The sequence below is a fragment of the Oryctolagus cuniculus genome, chromosome 17 (genome assembly GCF_051225735.1).
Source record: "Oryctolagus cuniculus isolate XC-2025 breed Fujian yellow rabbit chromosome 17, ASM5122573v1, whole genome shotgun sequence".
In the NCBI taxonomy this organism is placed as follows: Eukaryota; Metazoa; Chordata; class Mammalia; order Lagomorpha; family Leporidae; genus Oryctolagus; species Oryctolagus cuniculus.
The window spans coordinates 23,695,116-23,720,160 of record NC_142883.1 but is presented as its reverse complement, the minus strand read 5'-3'; the positions used below and the strand labels follow the sequence as shown (position 1 = coordinate 23,720,160).

General features: G+C 48.9%; 1 protein-coding gene across 3 annotated transcripts in view; it reads left to right on the top strand.

The window, feature by feature from the left end:
- Positions 1 to 4,133: 4,133 nt before the first annotated feature.
- The window catches only part of SOCS7 (suppressor of cytokine signaling 7), a 46,293-nt gene continuing 25,381 nt past the window's right edge, over positions 4,134 to 25,045 (top strand). Inside the window, exons 1-7 of one of the 3 annotated variants that reach the window (XM_051825624.3) lie at positions 4,134 to 5,263; positions 12,384 to 12,448; positions 15,413 to 15,517; positions 15,960 to 16,061; positions 16,916 to 17,046; positions 17,530 to 17,698; positions 22,541 to 22,669. In XM_051825624.3, the coding sequence (XP_051681584.3) occupies positions 4,272 to 5,263; positions 12,384 to 12,448; positions 15,413 to 15,517; positions 15,960 to 16,061; positions 16,916 to 17,046; positions 17,530 to 17,698; positions 22,541 to 22,669 (1,693 nt within the window). In that variant the 5' untranslated portion in view covers positions 4,134 to 4,271. The remainder of the gene's footprint in view (positions 5,264 to 12,383; positions 12,449 to 15,412; positions 15,518 to 15,959; positions 16,062 to 16,915; positions 17,047 to 17,529; positions 17,699 to 22,540; positions 22,670 to 25,045) is intronic. The other 2 variants (XM_051825625.3, XM_051825626.3) reach the window with 2 other exon arrangements.

The following is a 25,045-nucleotide window of genomic DNA, read 5'->3' as shown; positions in this document are numbered from 1 at the left end:
TCTGGGCAATGAAGGAAGTGGACGAAGGCAGCATCCCTAGCCCTGTCTTGTATGTGTGTGCCCGTGTACCTCTGAGTGCTTGGGGCAAGTGGGAGACACTGGACTGCCGCCTCGCCGGGCTCGTCTGGGGCCAAGAAAGTAGCTGGACGGCAGAGGGCGCTGCTGAGCCACAGATGGCGCTCAGCAGGGCGAGCCAGGAATCGTTGTGGGCTTGGTAGGCCGGTGAGGGGGAGGCGATTCTAGGATCTCAGAGTTCACCCCTTTACTCCAGAAACCTGAGTAGTCAGGGAAAGGGGGATAGAGAGTAAAACCCTTGGAGTAAGGCACAGCTGACTCTTATTCCACTGCATCTTTTGGAACCAAGTAACCTTAGCCAAATAACCCACAGGGCTTCAGTTTGTTTCTTCCTGTGCGAAGAAGGGAACCAGGTCTGTTGTACACAGTTAGAGAGGAACTCACGCCAGCAGACTCTTACACAGCCTGGCGTGGAACATCCGTTGCACAACTATGCGTGAAGCCAGGTTCGGTCCTTGGCCCTGGGCGGTCCAGGAAGGGACATTCCCGTCTCTCAGAGAGCTTACCGTTTAGTAGGTGGATGGATCTTAATGAAATCATCCCACAGACAGATGGAAATTACCCCTGTGCTTGGGGCTCAGAGGCGGCGAAATGAATCCAATGTGGGGGACGTGCAGGAGTTTACTAAGAGAGGGGAGAGGTTTCCAAGAAAAGGGGATGGCTTGTGCTGCGTCCATATGTGTGGACCTGACACAGTGCTAGGGGGCCGGCACGGGACGGGGACAAGGTGGAGATGGAAAGAGATGAGCCTGGAGAGAGGCGGAGGTCAGATCACTCGGCCCACTGGCCTGTGTGTCAGCCTGGGAATGGTTACTATCACAGCCTGAGACTACAATTTCACTTTGGAAAGACCCCTCTGAGGTCCCTCTGGTGCAGGACTCTCAGAAGGCCCCGACCCCCTTCCTCTCAATGCACTCACTACCTTTTCTTTATTTTCATTTGACTTATTATTTTATTTATTTGAAAGGTGGTGTTGGTAGGGGGGAGATCTTCCATCTGCAATGGTCGGGGAGCTGGATCGGAAGTGGAGGAGCCCTTGTGGGATGTCGGTGTCGCAGGCGGTGGCTTTACTCGCTGCGCCAGCACTGGCCCCTCAACGCACTTTCAAGTCCTGACGTTGCCAAGTTCTGCAGGCTGACCCTGCCTCTGATTCCTTGCATCCTTCGACATCTCCCACGGGGACAACAGCCCTGGGTGCTACCCAGACTCCTTGCCTCCAGTCCCACCTCCTCCACACAACAAGCTTCATTTTACTTGGTCCTGATAGCAGGCAAGTAAGCAAAGCTTCTATCCTTATCTCTGTTTCACAAATGAGAAAAGTAGAGTCTAGCGGTGCTATGCGCTGGCTCATACCAGCTTGGGAAAATCACTCGATAACATTTCTGGAATTCTGCAAGTCAACTGCTAAACACTGACACGAGTAAAATGAAATTATACAGACTTTTAATTAAACTACTTTAAAAACAAAGGTAATGGGGCCGGTGCTGTGGCACAGTGGGTTAAGCCGCCGTCTACAGTGCTGGCATCCTGTAGGGGCACCAGTTTGAGTCCTGGCTGCTCTACTTCCGATCCAGCTCCCTGCAAATGCGCCTGGGAAAGCAGCTGCGGAAGATGGTCCAAGTGCGTGGGCCCCCGCCACCCTCATGGTAGATCCAGAAGAAGCTCCTGACTGCATCCTAGCCTGGCCTGGCCCAGCCTGGGCTGTTTGCTGCCATTTGGGGAGTAAATCAGAGGATGGAAGATCTCTCTCTCTCTAACTCTGCTTTCAAATAAATCAAATCTTTTTTAAAAGGTAATAAATTCCCCAATCTCATGGCTTTTTAATGTTACTAAGCCTTTAAGAGTATTTGTGTCTGTAGTATCTGCATGATTAATCTACTGCCTAATGGTACATTACAGCTCATCTCTTCCTAACTGCATCCAGTAAACCCACATTGATAGATTGAAACTAGCTATGGTGGGGCTGGCCTTGTGGTATAGCTGGTAAGCTGCCACTGCGAAGCTGGCATCCCATATGGACGCCGGTTTGAGTTCCAGCTTCTCTACTTCTAACCCAGCTTCCTGTAATAGTGTGGGAAGAGCAGTGGAAGATGATTTAAATGCTTGGGGCCCTGCAGCCATGCAGGAGACCTGGAAGAAGCAACTGGCTCGTGGCTTCGGCCCAGCCCAGCCCTGCCTGTTGCAGCTATCTGGGAAGTGAACCAGCAGGTGAAAGATTCTCTCTCCCCCCCCCCCCCCCCCGTCTCTCTGTAACTCTGTCAAATAAATAAATCTTTAAAAAACAAAACAAAACTAGCCGTGGGTGGGGGTATTTACATCATGGAGCTGGGCAAATGCTATGAATCAGGGCGTGATGTGCTGTGGTGTTGGTTACCTAGACTTAAGAAAGTGATGGAGCCGGCGCCGCGGCTCACTAGGCTAATCCTCCGCCTAGCGGCGCCGGCACACCAGGTTCTAGTCCCGGTCGGGGCGCCGGATTCTGTCCCGGTTGCCCCTCTTCCAGGCCAGCTCTCTGCTGTGGCCCGGGAGTGCAGTGGAGGATGGCCCAGGTGCTTGGGCCCTGCACCCCATGGGAGACCAGGAAAAGCACCTGGCTCCTGGCTCCTGCCATCGGATCAGCGCGGTGCGCCGGCCGCAGCGCGCCGGCTGTGGCGGCCATTGGAGGGTGAACCAACGGCAAAGGAAGACCTTTCTCTCTGTCTCTCTCTCTCTCACTGTCCACTCTGCCCGTCAAAAAAAAAAAAAAAAAAAAACAAAAAAAAAAAAACAAAAAGAAAGTGATGGAGAAAATGTTAATTCAATTTTAAATTTAATGTAATGCCTGTAGCCATTACATTATGAATAACACAAAAGTTGGGAAAATATTCTTCCTGTATTGTGAGCCTGTGTCTTTTTTTTTTTTTTTTTTTTGACGGGCAGAGTGGACAGTGAGAGAGAGAGACAGAGAGAAAGGTCTTCCTTTTTGCCGTTAGTTCACCCTCCAATGGTCGCCGCGGCCGGCGCAATGCGGCGCACTGTGCTGATCCGATGGCAGGAGCCAGGTGCTTCTCCTGGTCTCCCATGGGGTGCAGGGCCCAAGCACTTGGGCCGTCCTCCACTGCACTCCCTGGCCACAGCAGAGAGCTGGCCTGGAAGAGGGGCAACTGGGACAGAATCCGGTGCCCCAACCGGGACTAGAACCCGGTGTGCCGGCGCTGCAAGGCGGAGGATTAGCCTAGTGAGCCGCGGCACCGGCCTGAGCCTGTGTTTTCGATTCAGCAAAGGAGTCACTCCCATCACTGACCATCTAGTTAAGTTGTTTGTTTGTTTCCTGACTTTTCTCTTGTGTTAACAGAGGAAAACATCAACTTACATTCTTGTTGCAATTACTCTCCTTGGCCAACTGCAACCAGTCTGGCTACCCACAGAAACAGGCCGGCAAAGATCAGTGGAAGCATTCCGTGAATCAGCTGTATATACGGAATCTGCTATACTATTGTGTGGTGCTCTTTCTTTGTAGCAGCAAAATTTATGACAAATGTATGTGCCTACACTACCAGAAGTGCAGATCTATGTCACCACTACCAGAACACACACACACTCTTTGTTCCCCCAGAGAGCCGGCTGTTCAGCCCGCACCAGCACACCCCTGGGTCTAGAGCAGTGCTCAGGCAGTCAATCGACAATTCCCTGGACGTCAGATGGACGATGAAATGACTCGGCCAAGGTCACACAGGTGGGCCAAGACCCGCAGGGAGTCCCAAAGCCAGCGGCTCTCTGCCAGGACACCAGCATCTATTCCAGCCACAGGCATGGTCTGGGCCTGACCGCCCAGGAAGTGAAAAAGCTGGGGTCTTGAGGGAGACCCACGCCAGAAGAGAACGAGCTCACAGCCAATAGCGGCGCGGGGCGCGCTCAACGTCACACGCGCCGTGGAGACCGAGGCGAGCACGCCCGGGGAAGGGGCGTGGCCAAGCCCCCCGGAAGTGACGCCACTCCAGGGGGGCGGTCTTCGGCGGCGGCGGCGGCGGCGGCGGCGCGCGGCCTGGGCTCGCGCTGGGCTCCGCGCGCCCCCCGCCCCCCTCTATGAGGCAGAGGCCGCGGCGGCCGTTAGCGCTGTCGCTCCGGGGGCCGCGGCGGGCGGGGCTCCGGCGGGGCCCGGCCTAGTCCCCACCCCAGCCCGGCTCCCAGCCGCCCGCCCTCCCTCCCTCTCCCCGATGCAGGGGGCCGAGCTCCGGGATGGCGAGGCGGCGGCGGCGGCCGCTTCCTACCGCGTCCTGAGCCGCCTCCTCGGTTATGGAGAGGCGGCCCCCGAGCCAGGCCCGCCGCCGCCGCCGCCGCCCCCAGGCCATGGCCCTCCGCCGCCACCCTTCCTCACGCGGCCCGGCCCGCGGGGCTCTCGGCCGCCGCAGCTGATGGTGTTCCGCAACGTGGGTCGGCCGCCTGAGGAGCAGGACGCGGAGGCGGCTCCGGAGCCGAGACCCTCGGAACTGCTGTGCCCCCGGCACCGCTGTGCCCTGGACCCCAAGGCCCTGCCGCCGGGACTGGCGCTCGAGCGGACCTGGGGTCCGGTGGCTGGACTCGAGGCGCAGCTGGCGGCTCTGGGGCTCCGGCAGCCGGCGGCGCCGGGGGTCAAGACAGTCGGTGGGGGTTGCTGCCCGTGCCCGTGCCCGTGCCCCCCGCAGGCGCCCCCTCCACAGCCTCAGCCGCCTGCTGCCACCCCGCAGGCCGGGGAGGACCCCACGGAAACGAGCGACGCACTGCTGGTCCTGGAGGCCTTGGAATCGGAGGCCGAGAGCCTGGAGACTAACAGCTGCTCGGAAGAGGAGCTCAGCAGCCCGGGCCGCGGAGGAGGAGGCGGCGGCGGCGGCGGCACCCGGCTCCTGCTGCAGCCCCCGGGCCCCGAATTGCCCCCGGCGCCCTTCCCGCTGCAAGACTTGGTCCCTCCGGGGCGCCTGAGTAGAGGGGAGCAGCAGCAGCACCCTCCTCCGCCCCCGCCGCCGCCTGGGCCCCTCCGGCCGCTGGCGGGCCCTTCTCGGAAGGGCTCCTTCAAAATCCGCCTCAGTCGTCTCTTTCGCACGAAGAGCTGCACCGGTGGCTCGGGCGCTGGTGACGGGGCCGGCAAGAGGCATTCTGGAGAGCTGGCTGCTTCCGCCGCGAGCCTGACGGACATGGGAGGCTCTGCGGGCCGGGAGCTGGACGCGGGGAGGTGAGATCGCCCGGGGGCCGGGGGTGGGGGGGTGCCCCACACTTCCTTCTCGGATGTCATTTCTGCGGCTGCCTGCGATCTGGGCAGTTGTTAAGGTGCAGTTCTCACGAGGGGGCAGAGATTTGGGGCGAAATGGGGTGCCAGCTCTTGCATTAGATCAGAGCTAATTGTGGCAACAGCTTTCAACTCTTTAAGAGTTAGCATCTCTGTTGTTGGGGGATGATTTGAGACCCCCATCCCAGCCAATCCCCGGGACCTTGGGACCTCAGGGGTTTCCAGGGTGCCTGTCTAGCATTACCCCTGGGAGAGAGTTTGCTGGAGATGCTTGGCCTTTGGGGTGAAAACCTGGTGCTGCCCCTTGACCACTTTGCTCATTCTCTCTGGGTACCAGAACCCTGCCTCCTGTCACCTTCATGCATACAAATGATGTGAGGAAGTGGTGCACTTGTAGGCCTGCCATCAGGGTGTCAGCATTCAGAATTTAATGTTTTTCTGGTCATTCCCTTGGTGTCCCAAGCCTGTGTGCTGAGCACTGTGAGAACAGAAAGTAGCTTTGCTTTCTGTAGCGCCCTTGAGAATTCTGAGTGAGGTGTAGAAGGTGGGACAGCTGTCTAGGCCAGCTGATGAAAATGCCACACTCAGACATTGCAGTTTTTGCCTGCCTTTCTGAAAGATGGACTGACCTCTGACATTCAGGGTTGGAGCTGTATTGTCTGTGTAGAAAGTCATCAACTTCGGTGGCCATGAAATGAGATTTCCTTTGTGGTAATTGCCATAGTGGGTTGTACATCTGAAGGGTTCTTAGAAAGATTGAAGTTGGTCTTGGTTCTGCTTGGATGATGGATTCTTGATACCTACTGGCAGCCACAAATGAAGGCTGAGGGACAGGTAGACTTAAATTGATAACTTACCGAGCCCTAGCCTCACTTGGGGAGCTTTTTGAGAAGATCAGTATGTCTGGGGCCCAAGAGTTTGAATTGGAAATAAAAAAGTCCTGGGCTAGGAACCCCTCGTACATGGACTTCTCTCTTCAAGGGAAATTTGGTCAGTACTCCAGGAGGACAGTGAGATCAGCTTGGCTTTGTTGCCCTTTCTGCACTGCTAGGTGCGCCATGGACTCCTCTTGGGGGTCAGGCCAAACCCAGACTCCCTAAAGAAATCAGTGTGTTACCTCTTTTGGTGGGCCCGTGTTTTGGCATCTGCCTCCCAGTGCGCTCATGTGGGAGCTCAGCCTGAGGAGTGTCGGGCTGCTGAAACAGCGTTTCTGTGGTAGGCTCTGCATTCGGTGCTCCACTTAGCCATCCAGATGAAATTCTCATCAGAGGGGAGGGGTGGGATAGAAGCTGTGGTTGGGGACATCCGATGCGTTGCTAATTTTCTTGTGGTTTGTCTTGCCTTTATTTTATACTGACCAGGACTTGGCCCAAGATTCCAGAGACGCCAAATATGAGGTGTGGCGTGAAATTAGCTGCTGTGTCTAATAGATTAGGAAGAGGAAAAGGCATGTAACATTATACTTTTTTGCCTTTGGAAGCAGAATTTAATACTCATTGGCTTCTCTGTCACCAACCCTCTCACTAAGCACAATACAGATTTCTACTGCAGAGCAAACTGGGCCGTAGCTCTGCAAAGAAGCTTAGTTCAGAGCACTGGAGAATTACATTTTTTGGTCCAAGGGCTTTTTCTGATGAATTGGAGAAGAACTAGGTGTGTGTGTAAACGTTGGGCGACTGCTGTTTGGAGGCGGCGTGTGCGTGTTATGCAGTGAATGTGGAAGTCTGCATTCCTGCATGTAGACCTCCAACATCAGCCCTGGGATGGAGGCCACGTCTGTCTGCTGTTCTCATGGGAGAGTGATGACTGGCTTGTTCTTATCCTGATGGGAATAGAGTGAAGACGGGAGAAATCTGGATGGAATATTTTGTGTTTTCTGGAAAAGAAAAAAAATGAACTGATGATTTTTTTCTCTGCTTAGAATTGGGTGCTGCTTGCGAGCTTCTCCGCAGCTCACTGTGTGCCAGTCTTGCTGGCAGCCTTGCAGCTGTGAGAAACTTGGTGAGTCTCGCCAGGGTAGTGGTGATGCCTGTGGATCTGCACCTCCTGAGAAGCCTGTCCTACTGGGAGGAGGACGAGTTTGGGTTTCTTACCTTGTTCTCTTGTTTTGATTAGGGGATCTGGAAGCATTGAGAAATTTCAGTCTTTTGCCTAAGGGTATGTGCCTTTCCCTGCGTTGTTGGTTGGAGTTAATTATGGGCCTCTGCAGTCTTGCTGTGTAATTTGAGGCATTTGCAGTAACCTCTGGGCATGACAGTCTTTGCCCTGTCTCAGCGTTTACCTTTTCACAGCTATTGACTAGAAAGTACTTCCTGTTATCAGCTTATAAATCTAAACAGTTGTCATATTTTAACACCAAGCAAAACTTTGCTTCCTTTCGGATGCATTGGAGTCTGCCATGTGCACTTGACCTGGTTATCCGGAGTTTAAAGTGTAGTACAAATGAGCTCAGAGGACTTTGCTGTAAGTGAAATAAGAGGCCCACCAACTAATCAGGTTTCTGTTCTGGGGGAATGGGTGAGGCCTTAAAAACACATATGTTGAGATTCAGAGAGCTGGGCTTGATGCCTGTGGGCCACGGTTAGTATAGGAAGAACTTGACTATTTCAGGAAAACCAGTGGAGTTCCCTTTTCTGTTTCACATATGTTGACTGATTGTCTTCCTGTGAATTTAGTGCGAAATAGCATTTGAGCTGACCTTTTTGAATCCCCATATGATACATCTCTCGGTTGGAAATGGGTATCTTTGTTCACTTTTCAAGATTTGCTTTTACTGAGTTAAAAGTTGAGGCTATTACTGGCAGTGAGATAGAGAAATGGAGAACAGTTCTCTGTAGCAGTTTTCCTATCTATTTGGGGAAAAAGATACAATTCTGGGAAGAGAGGCAGGCTGCCTTGGCACCAGTTTGGGGCCCTGCTGTTGTGGACAGACCTGGCAGACATGAGAAACCTTTTTCCTTGATTCCTTGGATCTTCAGGTCTGAAGGAGTCCTTTTGAGTCATAGTGTGACTTGCTGAGAGCAAAATGATTTGATGGTGTGGTGAGCAAATTCTGATTTTATGTGTGGGTTTTAGGTCCACACTTACTGATCTTTTTAGTTATTTTTCATGAAATGTTTATGGTTGGCGACTATTCTTTTAGAATGAGCTCTTGGCTTTAGACATCTCTGTCCGTTTGAGTCTTGTACCATTCACTCCTTAATACTCTTCCTGCCAGCATCATTTCTGAGATTTTAGGTCATGGACTATGCCTATTGGCTTTTCCCTGGGAGCTCCCTCCATAGGTTCTGCACTTGGTTTATGGGGGATTTTGGATCTGACCTTGCTGCACAGATGTCTGTGTATTGGAACTAAAAATGAACACATGGTTTTTGTGCCTGTAGCACATGAACAGAGACTGGCTGATGACGTGTTGGAAATGGCACAGGCTGGCTGACTTGGCACTGCATGCGTTAGTAGGGGTAGAGGTACATTAGGGCTGCAAAACCTGATGTTTGGACATCCTAGTTTGGAAGATACTTTAGAAAAAGACATTTGTAAAGTCCTAAGCATCCGCAGAAGGGATATGTAGATAAGAGAGAAAAGGCATTATTTCATTATATTTTAGAGTTCAAGGAATTTGAAACTGGCCAGTGGTTATATTTACATGTCACCATCCTGTCTAATGCTTTCCAGCTCCTTGTATCTCATAAATCTGCTGTCGTAGAACTGGATGGAGGCATTCCGTCTCTGTTACCTACAATGACATTGAAGACACAAAGGATTGCTAGCCTTAAAGAAGACCTTTGCATAAAGCCTTTTGCCCCTGTCTTGTTCTGTCACCTGAGGCGCAGCCTACCAAATACTGCCCGACTCCACCTTGTCCCTCACATGTCTCTGCTGCTAGGGTGCACTGGCGGAGTTAGAGTGGCAGGACTGTAACCCTGATTCTTGTCTAGGTGATCCAGGGAGGGGTCTGCTGTGGCAATGTGGGGTAGAGGTTGAAATGTTGTCTGGAGCCACATCATTTTTGTTGCTCTCCAAAAAGTAGCATGGCAGTTTATAATGGGCCTTTATCATTCTAATGTTTCATATATCCAAAAGGGGGTAAGGACAGAGTATGTACTTGAGTAATAATGAGACGCATGCCTAGATACCCATCAACAAGCTTAGCAGATATGGAGAATGCTATTGATACCTTTACTGCTCCCTGATAACATCTTCTGCCCTTCCACCAGGTGACCACTGTCCTCACTTTTATTTTAATCATTCCCTTGCTGCTTGTTCTGCTTTGTCTTCTGTATCCGTCATTTCATGAATGACTCACTGGAATGCTCTCAGGGCCCTTGAGGAGAGGCTGCTTTGGGTTTTTAGTTAGGCGCTGTCTCCCTGAAGAGAGAGGAAAGTGCACATGTTGAACGTTGGCTTTTCAGGCGCTTAAACCTTTCACCTGTCTTAGCTCCCAGCCACGAGGCCCCTTTATTGCCAGGAAAAACCATCCTGGCTCTCTAAAATGGCTCTGCCTGGGTTGAGATTCAGATGTGTTTTTCTTTTTCTACATCCTAGAAATTATGATTTTCTTCTTCAGAATGCCGGGGGTGGGGGAGAAGATGAGCTGAAGTGAGAAGGCCTCCGCAAGATGTGTGCATGTGGGTACTGCCGTTCTTCAGCGCTTGGCGCTGAGCGGCTCGTCCCCAGCATGGGCAGATGGCAGCGTAATGCAGCTTCCTTTGAAAAGAGGCAAACGGCCAAATGGCTGAGGTGTGAACCTTCTGAAAGGCCAGTGCTTTAGGTTTCTACTTGCTGAGTTTAGTGTTTTACCCACAGATTATCAAATGAAAGTCAGCTTGGAAGCTCATCAACAGTCCTAAGTTCATGTCCAGTTGGATTAACGTTCTGTTCCTGCCCCCTGGGTTACTGGAACCAAGCTGCAGACAGTCATGAGCAACGTCTATAAACAGAGATGCCGTGTGAGTGTGTCTGCTGTTGGGCGGCCCTGGCTCTGGCTCTGTGCTTTGGGTGTGGCATTCAGAGTCTCCGCATGGGCAGATGGCAGCGTAATGCAGCTTCCTTTGAAAAGAGGCAAACGGCCAAATGGCTGAGGTGTGAACCTTCTGAAAGGCCAGTGCTTTAGGTTTCTACTTGCTGAGTTTAGTGTTTTACCCACAGATTATCAAATGAAAGTCAGCTTGGAAGCTCATCAACAGTCCTAAGTTCATGTCCAGTTGGATTAACGTTCTGTTCCTGCCCCCTGGGTTACTGGAACCAAGCTGCAGACAGTCATGAGCAACGTCTATAAACAGAGATGCCGTGTGAGTGTGTCTGCTGTTGGGCGGCCCTGGCTCTGGCTCTGTGCTTTGGGTGTGGCATTCAGAGTCTCCGCCTGCAGGTAGTTGCAGAGGGAGTTCGAAAGATGGGTCAGGAGAAGGGAGTGATGGATGCTTCAGCTCTCTGAGTAAAGTGTTCCTGGTGTGGTCCTGGAGTTTTATTTGGAGTGATTCTGAGTTGCTTAGCTGCATTAAGACATAAACATTGGAAGTCAAATAATCTTAAATAGGATTTCATTTTAGATTTTATTTTTGCCTTCCTTTATTGGGTAGTTGGTAGTTAAAAAGAGTTCTAAGTTCTGTTTAGTCCTTTGGATGAGAGTATTTTTGGAAGGTGAGCTAGCTACAATGCCTGGAGTAGGCACTATAATTATAGGTATAATTCCTGGATTCTGTCCATTCTGGGTGGGATTTTTTAAAAGTCTGGTTTATTGAGGTGCAATTTATGTGCCACAAAATTTACCTTTGTTAGGTGTCGTGTCCAATTCTATTAATTTTGACAAACTAATTTACTCAGCATAATCTCCACTACAGCATATAGCATGTTTCCATCACTTCAACAAGTTCTCTCTCTCTCTTTTTATTATTATTATTTTTTTTAACAGGCAGAGTGGACAGTGAGAGAGAGACAGAGAGAAAGGTCTTCCTTTTGCTGTTGGTTCACCCTCCAGTGGCCGCCGTGGCCGGTGGGCTGCGGCTGGCACGCTGCACTGATCCAAAGCCAGGAGCCAGGTGCTTCTCTTGGTCTCCCATGGGGTGCAGGGCCCAAGCACTTGGGCCATCCTCCACTGCACTTCCCTGGGCCACAGCAGAGAGCTGGCCTGGAAGAGGGGCAACTGGGACAGAATCCGGCACCCTGACTGGGACTAGAACCCGGTGTGCCGGCACCACAGGCGGAGGATTAGCCTAGTGAGCCGCGGCGCCGGCCAACAACAAGTTCTCTCTCTTGTAGTCAATTTGGTCATTCTGGAGTGAGTTTTTTGGGTTTAGTGCATTTCTCGCCAGCAAGTCTTTTCTGGAGTCTGGGATTTCTTTCAATTCTTGCTGAAAAGCCTGTTAAGATTAGTACAAAATGAAGTTACCTTTGGTGTGTGATCAAAAGGAGATCTGGGTTTTCAGGCTGTGTCTGGAGCAGCATCAAGGGAGAGTCGCAGAGAGAGAGCTGTAAGACTGGTAGCTCAGAGACAGGTGGAAGAGATCCATGATTGGAGGAGGCCATTGGTTAGCTGATGGCTTTGATTGATGCTTTGGGGCAGTTGTTGAGAAATGAGAGGTCTTCCTGGCTGAAGATTGCCTGTGCATCCTGTAGTACTGTTCTCAGGTCCTAATCTCTTCTGTGATGCACTTTGGGACCTTCTGCATGCAGGCCCTGCACTGGCTCCTTTTCAGGTCTGGAGGCTTTTTCTTGGCTCCCCGATGAAAAGCAACTCTGCATCTGACTTCCTTTTAAAATGGTCTTGCTAATTACGAATTACCACTCAAGGTGCTTTACTTTATAATGTGCTAGGTATGGAGAGATCCAAAGGGATTTCTTATTGCTTTGTAGGCTGATGAATTCTGTAGCCAAATCTATTTAAGGAATTGCCTTAATTATTTTATTCTACCTCCAAATTTTAAGCTTTATTACGGGAGTATTGTTGACAGTGACTAACGAGGATTTGTTTTGTTTCACAGTACATCTGCAATTGAGTGTTGTAGTAATTTAAATGCATGTGTGTTCATTTCTCCCCTTCATTCTCTGTGTGCTTTCTGCCCCCTAGGAAACCCAGGTTGACAAGAACTCAAAGTGCCTTTTCTCCGGTCTCCTTCAGCCCCCTATTTACAGGTAAGGGTGGTATCTTTTACTGTCTTCTGACGTCTGAGAGCCAGAGGACCGGTTGGGCAACACACTTGCAGATTATGTGGCAGAGGCAGCTTGAGGCGTGTCTGTGGTACTTTCCTTTATTCAGCGTCCACTGGGCTTGGGGTGAGGCTGTTTTTATGGTCTGGGATGTGCCTTGACTTTGGATGCATTAGAGTTGGGGGTAAAAGTTGCTTGTTGATAATTGGGTGACCCTAGCAGTTATAGTTCAGGGTCAGCACACATACATTAAAAGTAGGAATTACAAATTTATAGGCTCACAGTGCATAAAAGACTCTCCAGAAGTCATGCAGTTCCTTTCCTTGCTTCCAAGGGAGTTTGTGGATTGGCTGATAAAAGTGATCCATGATTATCTGGTCTATTTTTAAAGACTTTGGGCAGAGAGAACTCTTATCTTACCCATTTAGAGGCTAGCAGTGCCTGCAGCTGTTAGAGTTCTTTATTGCATCTCATTTCAGTCTCTGCTCTTGCAGCAGGGAACACAGTTGCTAAAGTTTACTCAGGGTAGTGGGTAACTGCCTTCTCTCTTTAAGAAGAACCTAATCAGAGGGAGACTTTCTGTTATGTCCGTCAGATGTGGAACTGGGGCTTGAATGAGCTATAGAAAAGAGTCCGTCCCACACTTCCTTAGTCACAGAAACTGAGTACTTCCTGTTGGCTGTGACTGAGAAGCCTTTACAAAAATCTCCAGTCTTGGGGCCGGTGTTGTGACACAGCAGGTTAAGCTGCTGCTTGGAACACTGAAACTCCATCTTGGAGTGCCATTTCAAGTCCTGGCTGCTCCCCTTTCCATCCAGCTTCCTACTAATGCACCTGGGAAGGCAGCAGAAGATAGCCCAACTGCTTAGGTCCCTGCCACCGTGTGGCACACCAGGATGGAGTTCTGGCTTCGGCCTGCTGCCATTTGGAAAGGGAACCAAGGGATGGAGGGTCTGTCTTTCTCTCTCTTCTGTGTGACTCTGTCTTTCAAATAAATAAATCTTCACCAAAAAATTTCAGTGTTAAATTCCTTTGGCTATTGTGACCCTCAAAAAGGTGATTGGAAGAATGATGATTTGGTAACAGGCATTTCCAGGAAGATGTTAAGCAGGCCAGTGGGACCTGCCAGTTGGATAGACTGTTGTGAACTGTCCAAACAAATGATGATACCTGTGTAGACGTCTAGTGGAGAAGGTGTCGGGAGGAGGGTGCAGTGGTGTCTGTTTTTACCCTAGGCCCATACCTGAGTCTTACCCTGTAGGCAGCATGTCTTTTTAATCCTAGTAATCAAGACCTTTGTAAAACAAACTGTGTATTTAGATTCTGAAAACCCAGTTCCTGGACTTTTAGTGATACTGGTCACCTCATTTTCTTAACTGGAAATATATATTTTAAAGATTTTGTTTATTTGATGGGTAGAATTACAGAGAGGGAGAGACAGAGAAAGGTCTTCCATCTGCTGGTTCACTTCCCAAATGGCCACAATGGCCGGAGCTGGGCCAATCTGAAGCCAGGAGCCAGGAGCTACTTCTGGGTATCCCATGTGGGTGCAGGGGCCCAAGCACTTGGGCCATTTTCCACTGCTTTCCCAGGCCATAGAAGGAGTTGGATCTAAAGAAGAGCAGCAGGGACGTGAACCAGTGCCTATATGGGATGCTGGCGCCGAGAGTGGAGGCTTAACCTACTATACCACAATGTTGGCCCCACTGGGAAATATTAAAATACTAGCTGAGGGACTAGTTCAGCCCTGAATAAGGAAAGGGTGTTAGAAATTACACCTTGTGCGTTAAATTAGAGAGATCCTGGGTCCTGACCTTCACCAAGCAAACTTATTTGTGGCTGTCAACCTATGTTAATGAAATACACTTCAGGAGTTGGCATTGTGGCGCAGCTGGTTGGGCTGCTGCCTGCAGTGCCGGCATCCCATATGGGCACAAGTTCAAGTCTTAGGTGCTTAACTTGTGATTCAGCTTGCTGCTAATGTGCCTGTTAAGGAAGCACAGGATGGCCCGAGTGCTCGGGTCCTTTCTGCCCACTTGCGAGACCTGGATGGAGCTCCTGGCTTTGGCCCAACCATTTGAGGAGTGATCCAGTGAACAGAAGATGGTGCTCTGTGTTTCTCCCTCTGTAACTCTGCCTTTCAAATAATTAAAATCTTAAAAAGAAGAAGAAATGCACTCCTTCCTGAAGTGACTGGGGTGGAGAGGGATTGAATGCAAGGAGTAATATATATGCAGAGAAAGGGCTGGATGACATACTGCAAAGTGGGAGAAATCATGTGCTGCCCCTGCCCAGTTCTTACTGGAAAACTAGCTTACCTGGCTTTTGGCTAACTGGGCGTAGTTACTTTTTGGGATTGTAAATAGATCTTCAGCCTTAGTAGTAGCCTTAGGTATTAGGAGCTAACTGATCTCTTACTTAAATAGTAGATTCTCTGATGGGTGAGTACTCTGGAAAATCTAGATGTGGAAAGCCATCTAGGAGGAATTAAGGCTAGCATTGGGGCCTGTATCTGCACTCAGCTTACCGTGCAGTTCTTAAAATTTTGAGGTTCTTGATTTTTCCATGTCTGTTTGGCATAACTTGCCCTACTCCCTAAGGCAGAAATTGATATACAAGTTTTTAAAGTGTTTCATTCTTTACAAATATTTTCATTTGATAAAGAAGATTATGTTCTATGTCAGTGAAGAACTAGCATTAACTAGATGGCTTTTCCACTGTCATGTTATTGTCCTAAAGAACACTTGACCCTTAGCAGGGCAGAGGAATGATAGAATTCTAAACTGACTGGCCTTGAGGGTGATTTCAGCCCTGGGGAGCATTTGGTTTTGCACTTGTTGAGACCTGCGGACCTCTAGCTTCCCTTGCTTGCCCTTTGCTTCCCTTTGCTTCTGGCTCCAGCTTGGGGCAAGGTGCCTCTGTAACCTGCTTGCTCCGTGAATCCCTCAGGTGAAACAGTGTCGCTTGTGGACGTGGACATTTCTCAGCGGGGCCTGACCTCTCCACACCCTCCAACTCCCCCTCCTCCTCCGAGAAGAAGCCTCAGCCTCCTAGGTATAGTCCCGTCCTCTGTGTGCCTTTTTGCCCTAGAGGGAGGGTGAGCTCTAGAGACTTGTTTTTTGCCAAGGGTCAAGCAAGTTTATTGGTTTTAATGATGACCCTATGATTTCCTGTCACTTTCTCAGCACCCCTGTCATCTCCCTAGATAGTTAAACCGGGCTGTTATCTGCACGTTGTAATATTTACTGCCCGTATGTTAGATTGACATTTACCTGCCCTCAATCTGCTGCTATTATTGGCATGCTTTAGGAATATTCTTCCTCTTCTGCTTTCTAAGCAAAGCCAACCAGAGTAAGATGATGGTTGCCCTCTTGCAAAAAGGTGGGATTAAAGGCAGGCCCCAGACACAGCCTTACAGTCCTCCTCCCTCTCCTGCCTCCACCTCGCTCATTCTGTGCTCGTGTTTCTGAACCTCTTGCTTTTTTCTCTCTTCTAGATGATATCAGTGGGACGCTGCCTACATCTGTCCTTGTGGCTCCGATGGGGTCTTCCTTGCAGTCTTTCCCCCTTCCTCCGCCTCCTCCACCCCATGCCCCAGGTTAGCTTAGTTCAGCGGCAAGACTTGTGAGAGTTGAAGGATGGGAGAAATTTGTTTATGGAAAGAACAACTTAGGAGAAAGCTTAAATGTTTCCCCTTGGCTGGACCAGAACTTCTTGGAAATAGGCTGAGAACTGGAGTTTCTGAGTCCCCTTGCCCCTCTTTTTTTTTTTTAATGGATGTGAATCTGAGTTTTATTGGGGACAAAATACTTGAATTTTTCATTTCTTTGCTGCTGAAACTTTGCACTCCTTGGGTAGATGCCACTTAAGAAATAATCTTAATTTCAGGATAGTGAAGATTTAATATGTTGCTGATTTTCAAAGTTCTGTGGTTTTTTTAAGCTCTGGTATTTACTGCAGCCTTGTAAATAAGTACCAAGCATTTAGTAGCCCACACCTGCTTTGCCAGCCTGCTGTACCCAAGGAATGAAATGAATGAAATCGACATTCTTTTCTACTTGCCTGGCAAAATCGTTACTCTTCCTGGGCAAGTAAGAGAGTCACTATTTCCAAGGCTGCTTTGTCGGCACTTCACTTCGAGGTGGGAGAAGTTGGAATCGCTCTAGGCTGGTGAAGCCTCTGAAGTAGTCACCTTAGTCAGGTTAGTGAGCAGCTCCCCACCCCTTTCCTGGGGTTCAGTGCCCCCACCCATCCTTCACAGCTTACACAAGCCCACACAGCTTTTTGTTCCAGCCCATCCAGCTCTTCCCCACTGCTTTGGCTTCCACCCTTTCCAGCTTAGCTTCTAATGCTTTGTCCCTCTTCAGTTAGCATTTTTTTGGGGGGTGGGAGGGTCTGTTGTGGTTGGGTGTCGCACAGGTAAACAGTGACCACCACTCTGTTGCTCTGCAGATGCATTTCCCCGGGTTGCTCCCATTCGAGCAGCTGAATCCCTGCACAGCCAGCCCCCCCAGCACCTCCAGTGTCCCCTCTACCGGCCTGACTCGAGCAGCTTTGCAGCCAGTCTTCGAGAGCTAGAGAAGGTAGGTGGTGCTGAAGACTGACAGCACACTCCCTCCCACATCCCCACTGCCCTACCCAGGCTCTCAAGAGGAAGAGGAGTTTTCTTGCCACCCTGTTGATAGTGACAAAAATAATATACTGTTACTACATAAAAGAAGTAACAAAATTGAATTGGGGGAAAGATTCGAACATGAAAAAGGGAGAATGTGGAGAAGTGTTTACATAGCCTAACCTGGTTTTGATAGATTAACTGACCCAGTTCCCTCTCCTCTCCTTTGTTGGGTCCTTGGTAGTAGAATTGTAAATTACTCTCCTGGTACTTTGGGGGACTAGAAGCTTGATGAGCCTGATGTTCACTCTTAATGGTTTACACATGTATAGCGGCTTTCACCTATTGAAATACTTTGGAGAATGGGGGTGAGAGCTACTTCCTTGATAAGATAGATTGCTGACAACTATGTCATTTTTCTGTTAACTACTTGACTGCTTCTTGCCTTTGATAGTGTGGTTGGTATTGGGGGCCAATGAACTGGGAAGATGCCGAGATGAAGCTGAAAGGAAAGCCAGATGGTTCTTTCTTGGTACGAGACAGTTCTGACCCTCGCTACATCCTGAGCCTCAGTTTCCGATCACAGGGTATCACCCACCACACTAGGATGGAGCACTACAGAGGTAAGAGTGTGGGTTTTTTTTTTAAAAAAAATATTTATTTATTTATTTATTGGAAAGTTAGAGTTACACAGAGAGAAGAGACAGAGAGATCTTCCATCCATTGGTTCACTCCCCAAGAGGCCGCAATGAGCAGGAGTGGGCCTGGCCAAAGCCAGGAGCCAAGAGCTTCTTCCAGGTCTCCCACGTGGGTGCAAGGACCCAAGCACTTGGGCCATCCTCCGTTGCTTTCCCAGGCACATTAGCAGGAAACTGGATCAACAGTGGAGAGCCGGGTCTTGAACCAGTGTCCATACGGGTCCCAGAATGTGGGGGCTTTAAGAGAGCCTGCTTCCCTTTTTGTTTTCCCTGCCTTTGCTGTCTGACTCCTTCATGAGGAGTCATGGGGATGAGACTATAAATAGTGAGAAAGCTCTCACAGACTCAATTCAGTGTTGTTCTGGGCCCTGGTTTCCGTCACCAGAAAGAATGTTGGAGGGGATAGGGAAGGGAGAAGAAGATCCATTTAAAAGTTCTTTCAGCAACTTTTTTTTTGTTCCTCCAGATAGGAGGAACAAAACCATTAGATTTCTAAGAACAGAGCCAGTTTCTTTGAACGGTAGAGAGAAACAGGTGGAGGGAGGGAGTGCTGGTTCTTTCCCCAAATATCTGCAACATCCAGGGCTGAGTCAGGCTGAAACCAGGCACCCAGAGCTTAATCCAGGTTTCCAACATGTGGACAGCAGGGACCCAGACATTTGCGTGAACTCTCATCTGTTCATCTGTTACTTCCTAGGATACATATTAGGGGAGTACAGGACTCCAGCCAGGCATTCTTATATTGGATGAGGGCATCCCAAGTGGTGACTTAACCGCTGTACCAAATGCTAGCTCCCAGGGAAACTTTTGGTAAAAGGAAGATATTAGTCTCCTGAGCATTGTTCGTAATTAACCTTATCATTTAGGGACTTTCTGTTAAGTTGCATATACAAGGAGACTCCAGTGTTGATTCTGTGGCTGTTCTGTCCTGATTACCTTGCCTGATAGTCACATCTTTACCTTGTAGTTACTTCCTGTCAGGCGCATGGTGGTGATCGCTTCTTCTTATGGTCAGGTTTGTAGTCTCTTAGGAAATATTTATTGGAACGCTTAGAGGTTTTTTTTTGTTTTGTTTTTTAAGATTTTATTTATTTGAGGTGTAGAATTACAGAGAGAGGGAGAGACAAGAGAAAGGTCTTCCATCGGCTCATTCACTCCCCAGATAGCTGAAATGGCTGGAGCTGGGCCGATCTGAAGCTGGGCCAATCCAAAGCCAGGAGCCAAGAGCTTCTTCTGGGTCTCCCACATGGGTGCAGGGGCCCAAGCATTTGGGCTATCTTCCGCTGCTTTCCAGGCCATAGCAGAGAGCTGGATCGGAAGTGTAGCAGCCAGGACTCGAACCGGTGCCCATATAGGATGCCGATGCCATGGGTGGAGGCCTAGCCCACTACTCCACAGCGCTGGCCCTGAAAGCTAGAATTTGAGAGATCAATGTGCCATAGACTATCTGCCATTCTACCGGTGGCACCTTTTGCTTTGCAGTCAGGTGGTGCTTCATGTTCCAGTCATGTCTAGAAGCTGACTTTTGAAACTTAGCTCGCTTGGGGCCAGTGCTATGGCGTAGTGGGTAAAGCTGCTGCCTCCAGTGCCAGTATCCCATATGGGCACCGGTTCGAATCCCGGCTGCTCCACTTCTGATTCAGCTCTCTGCTTTGGCCTGGGAATGCAGTGGAAGATGGCCTAAGTCCTTGGACCACTGCATCCAAGTGGGAGACCTGGAAGAATCTCCTGGCTCCTGGCTTCAGATAGGTGCAGCTCCGGCTGTTGCAACCAACTGGGGAGTGAACCAATGGATGGAAGACCTCTCTCTCTCTCTCTCTCTCTCTCTGCCTCTCCTTCTCTCTCTGTGTAACTCTGACTTTCAAAAATAAATAAATAAATCTTAAAAAAAAGAAAGAAAGAAAGAAGAGAAACTCAGCTCTCTGGATTGACTGTATATGGGCATTCTGTGTCTGACTTTGACCAGAAACTTGTGATTGCCATTAGTGGTGAGAGGAAGAGAGAGAGAAACACAAAGATGGACTAAGATAGATAGAGCTTGTGTCTGTTCATTCCTTCAAATACCTGAAATGGCTGGGGCTGGGCCAGAGCCGAAACTGGGACTTCAGTCCTGGTCTCCCAGGTTTGTGGGTAGCAGGAACTCAATCGAGCCATCACCACGGCCTCCCAGGGTCTGCATTAGCAGGAAGCTGGAACCAGAATTCAACCCAAGGCCTCTGATGTGGGATGTGGGTGTTTTAACTGCCAGGCCAAATGCTGGCTCCTGATAATACATTCTTTGTCAAAATATCTGTGTACAGGGCCAGCGCCGTGGCGTAGTAGGTAAAGCTGCTGCCTGCAGTGCTGGCATCCCATATGGTGCCGGTTCGAGTCCTAGCTGCTCTACTTTGATCCAGCTCTCTGTTGTGGCCTGGGAGAGCAGTAGAGATTAGCCCAAGTGCTTGGGCCCCTGCATCTATGTGGGAGACCCAGAAGAAGCTCCTGGCTCCTGATTTTGGATTGGTTTACCTTCGGCCATTGCAGCCATCTGGGGAATAAACCAGCTGATGGAAGACCTCTTTCTGCCTCTGCCTCCTGTAACTCTGCCTTTCAAATAAACAAATAAATCCTTAAAAAAATCTGTGTATGCTACAGGTGAAAAGTATAGACAGTTTGGGGGGAGTTTCAAAGTTCTCCTCCTAATTCTCAGTCTTCCTACATGACCAACCTTAAATGAGCGTCTACTGGACATTCAAGTAAGAGCTTATATCATGCTCCTTTAAGGCACGCTGGTGTCGTCTCCACTCTTACCCTTGTTCTGTTGGATTTATTTGTATCTGTTTCTCTTGTGAGGCAGGAAGTAGTGTTTAGCTCAGCATAGCATGGTTTCCTCTGTCCCCACCTCTACCTTGGATACGCATGAAGAGAAAGAAACTTCAAGGACCTGAAAATGGATTAGGTAACTGTGGGAGAGACTGCTGTCTATTTTCCTGATGTTCCTAAAAAACAGACAAAAACAAAACCCATCATAATTTAAATAAAACATTTCAGAGTACAGCGCTTTGTTAAACCTATTAAAATGAAGCATGACTAGGCCAAGGGGGTGATGAGTAAATGCCTGACCTTTGGGTTCCTGACAAGTGAGATGCCAGGAATGAGAGCTCTTGCAGACTGTTCTCCAATTTCTTTTGGTGCAAAGGAACTTCTCTTCCTTGAATAAATGGAATTCATAACAGAAGCCTTGCGGGTCTTTCAGTTCCCAGTTTGCGATGGAACATTTGTCTTCATCTTTTTAAGTGCAACTGTAAGAGTAACTAGATAGACCCAGATCTGCACTTTTCCTGAGTGTAGATTAGTAGCCCTTTGCTGAGTCCATTTTATGGGTGATTCCTTTGGATCCTAGGACTTTAGTTTTTAGAATTTGTTGTTGTTTTTTAACTCATGGAAGTTCAAGTTCCTTTTTTGCCTTTGGAACATGTTGGATCGTGGGATTTTAGAAGTTAGAGGACAGACTCAGATCTTGATCTTCTCTGGCTAACACAAATATGAATAAATGAGACTCACAAAACTGCTGTTTCTGTCGTTCCTGGACTGTTCCCTTAGATCTTCTTAAGGGAATGTCATTAAACTTGCTATGCTTTTTATAGGAAGTATATACACAGGGGCCAGCGCTATGGCGTAGCAGGTAAAGCTGCCGCCCATAGTGCTGGCATCCCATATGGGTGCCGGTTTGAGTCTTGGCTGCTCTACTTCCCATCCAGCTCTTTGCTGTGGCCTAGGAGGGTAGTGGAGGATGGCCCAGGTCCTTGGGCCCCTGCACCCAAGTGGGAGACCTGGAAGAAGCTCCTGGCTCCTGCCTTCGGACTGGTGCAGTTTCAGCCATTGTGGCCATCTCAGGAGTGGGCCAGTGGATGGAAGACCTGTCTCTCTCCCTCTCCCTCTCTCTTTCTCTCTTCCTCCCTCTTCCTCTTTTCTTCTCTCTCCCTCTGCCTCTCTGTAACTCTGCCTTTCAAATAAATAAATCTTAAAAAAAAAAGTACATACACACACATACATGAGAGACCTTCAGTAAGTTCATAGAGGGGCCAGCATGGTGGTGTAGCAGGTTAAACCTCTGCCTGCACATGGATACCTGTTTAAGTCCCTGCTGCTCCACTTCCAAACCAGCTCCCTGCTAATGGCCTGGGAAAGCAGTGGAAGATGGCCCAAGTGCTTGGGTCCCTGCCACCTACGTGAGAGACCCAGATGAAGTGCCTGGCTGCTGGCTTCAGATCTGCTCAGCCCTGCCCATTGCATCCATTTGAGTAGTGAACCAACAGATGGAAGATCTCTTTCTCTGTCTCTCCTCCTCTCTTTCAAATTAAAAAAAAAAAAAAAAAAAAAAAAAAAAGAAAGTGTGAATTATGAGAAAACTATGCATGATTTTCAGAATTGTTGTACCACAATAACCTTATCTTTTAATTCCATTTTTCATGACCTCTTTGAAGTGTGTGTGTGAAAACTGATTTAAGAATTAGTGTTAACACTTAGAAAGTCTTTTTATATCCTTTTTTTCTGATGTGAATTTATTTAACAAAACCTCATAAGACCTAACATATCTTAGAAAAAGGAACATTTTCTCATTAATTGTAGTTTTAAGCAGGAACAGGTGGCTTTAGGGACCGTTGACCTAGCTTGCTCACAGACTAATCCCCTGAAAGAGAGAATCATTGTTAAAATGTTCAAGCCAGTATTAAGGATCTTTCTGAAGTTTTAAACTTTTTGCTTCTCCTTAATTTTCCATGGCAGGAACCTTCAGCCTGTGGTGTCATCCCAAGTTTGAGGATCGCTGTCAGTCCGTGGTAGAGTTCATTAAAAGAGCCATTATGCACTCCAAGAATGGGAAGTTCCTCTATTTCTTGAGATCCAGAGTTCCAGGTAAGGCTGTAGTTGCACTAATTTTTCTTTTGCCTAATTTTTTAAAGAAAGCTTTTATTTAATGAATACAAATTTTATAGATACAGCTTTAGGAATATAGTGGTTCTTCCCCCCCATACCCGCCCTCATACCCCTACTCCCGTCCTACCTCCTATTCCCTGTCCCATCCCATTCTTCATTAAGATTTGTTTTAAATTAACTTTACATACAGAAGACCAACTCTATACTAAGTAAAGTTTTCAACAGGTTGCGCCCGCACACGCAAAGTATAAAGTACTGTTTGAAAACAAGTTCTACAGTTAATTCTCATAGTACAACTCATTAAGGACAGAAGTCCTACATGGGGAGTAAGTGCACAGTGACTCCTGTTGTTGATTTAAAAGTTAACACTCTTTATTTATAATGTCAGTGATCACCCCAGGCTCTTTCTTTTTTATTTTATTTTATTTATTTATTTATTTTTTTTTTTTTTTTTTTTGACAGGCAGAGTGGACAGTGAGAGAGAGAGACAGAGAGAGAAAGGTCTTCCTTTGCCGTTGGTTCACCCTCCAATGGCCGCCGCTGCAGCCGGCGCACCGCGCTGATCCGATGGCAGGAGCCAGGAGCCAGGTGCTTTTCCTGGTCTCCCATGGGGTGCAGGGCCCAAGCACCTGGGCCATCCTCCACTGCACTCCCTGGCCACAGCAGAGAGCTGGCCTGGAAGAGGGGCAACCGGGACAGAATCCGGCGCCCCGACCGGGACTAGAACCCGGTGTGCCGGCGCCGCAAGGTGGAGGATTAGCCTATTGAGCCACGGCGCCGGCCCTTATTTATTTATTTTTTGACAGGCAGAGTGGACAGTGAGAGAGAGAGACAGAGAGAAAGGTTTTCCTTTGCCGTTGGTTCACCCTCCAATGGCCGCCGCTGCTGGCGCGCTGCGGCCGGCGCACCGCGCTGATCCGATGGCAGGAGCCAGGAGCCAGGTGCTTTTCCTGGTCTCCCATGGGGTGCAGGGCCCAAGCACCTGGGCCATCCTCCACTGCACTCCTTGGCCACAGCAGAGGGCTGGCCTGGAAGAGGGGCAACCGGGACAGAATCCGGCGCCCCAAGCGGGACTAGAACCCGGTGTGCCGGCACCGCAAAACGGAGGATTAGCCTAGTGAGCCGCAGCGCCGGCCCACCCCAGGCTCTTGACATGAGCTACCAAGGCTATGGAAGCCTTTTGAGTCCACAGAATCTGTATTTAGATAGGGCCATAAGCAAAGTGGAAGTCTGCTCCTCCCTTCAGAGAAAAGTACATCCTTCTTTGATGGCCCCGCCCTTCCACTGGGGTCTCACTCACAGAGGTACTTCATGTAAAACATTTTTTGCCACAGTGTCTTGGCTTTCCATGCCTGAAATGCTCTCATGGGCTTTCTAGCCAGATCCCCAGATCCAGATGTCTTAAGGGCTGATTCTGAGGTCAGATGCACTAATTATTTAACTTGTGTGACCCAGTATAATAGCAAAGTCTGCTCCCCCAGAGGCCATGCATGAAGCTTTTATTCCTGGCTGTTAAAGCAATTGTTCTTCCTACAATTTGATGATAGTCCCTTAACATGTTAAGAAGGAATCTTTGCTTCCCAGGTTATGAATGCGAATACTGCTCCCATTTTTGATGGTATGAAGTGAACATTTGACATACAGAGGTATCCCTGAAATGCCTCTGATTCAGACAGAACATTTGTATGTGAAACAGAGAGATGAGAGCTCTCAGAGGTCATTTCCTTGGGAACAGGAAAGATAAGAGAATGTTCACCAGAAAGGCAGTAGTGATTGTCAGGTAGACTGAATTCAATTGCAAGTCTGTTAGGAAGTATCTGCTGTGGGTTTTCCCATGTTGTACTAAACTTCCTGTCAAAGAATACATAGTTTTTTTTTTAATGATTCGTTTTTTAAAGATTTGTTTTTTTGAAAGACAGAGTTACAGACAGACAGAGAGAGGTCTTCCATCCTCTGGTTCACTCCCCAAATGGCCGCAAAAGCCGGAACTGGGCCAATCAGAAGCCAGGAGCTTCATCTGGGTCTCCCATGAGCATGCAAGGGCCCAAGGCCCCTAGGCCATAGCAGAGAGCTGGATTGGAAGAGGAGCAGCCAGGACTAGAACTGGTGCCCATATGGAATGCCAGCGCCACAGGCGGAGGCTTAGCCCACTACACCACAGGGCCAGCCCCAGTAAATAGTTTTTGTTGTATTTTGTCATCCTTACCATTGTTGAGTATAAAGCTCCATTAGGAGCTCTGGACTTTGCCATTCTTGCTGCTGCTGTTACACAGTCTTCCTGACCACTCAGGGAAGGTCTATATAACCTCTGTGGGGCAGGGAGATGAGAAGTTTGAAGGATTCTGCTTTTATACC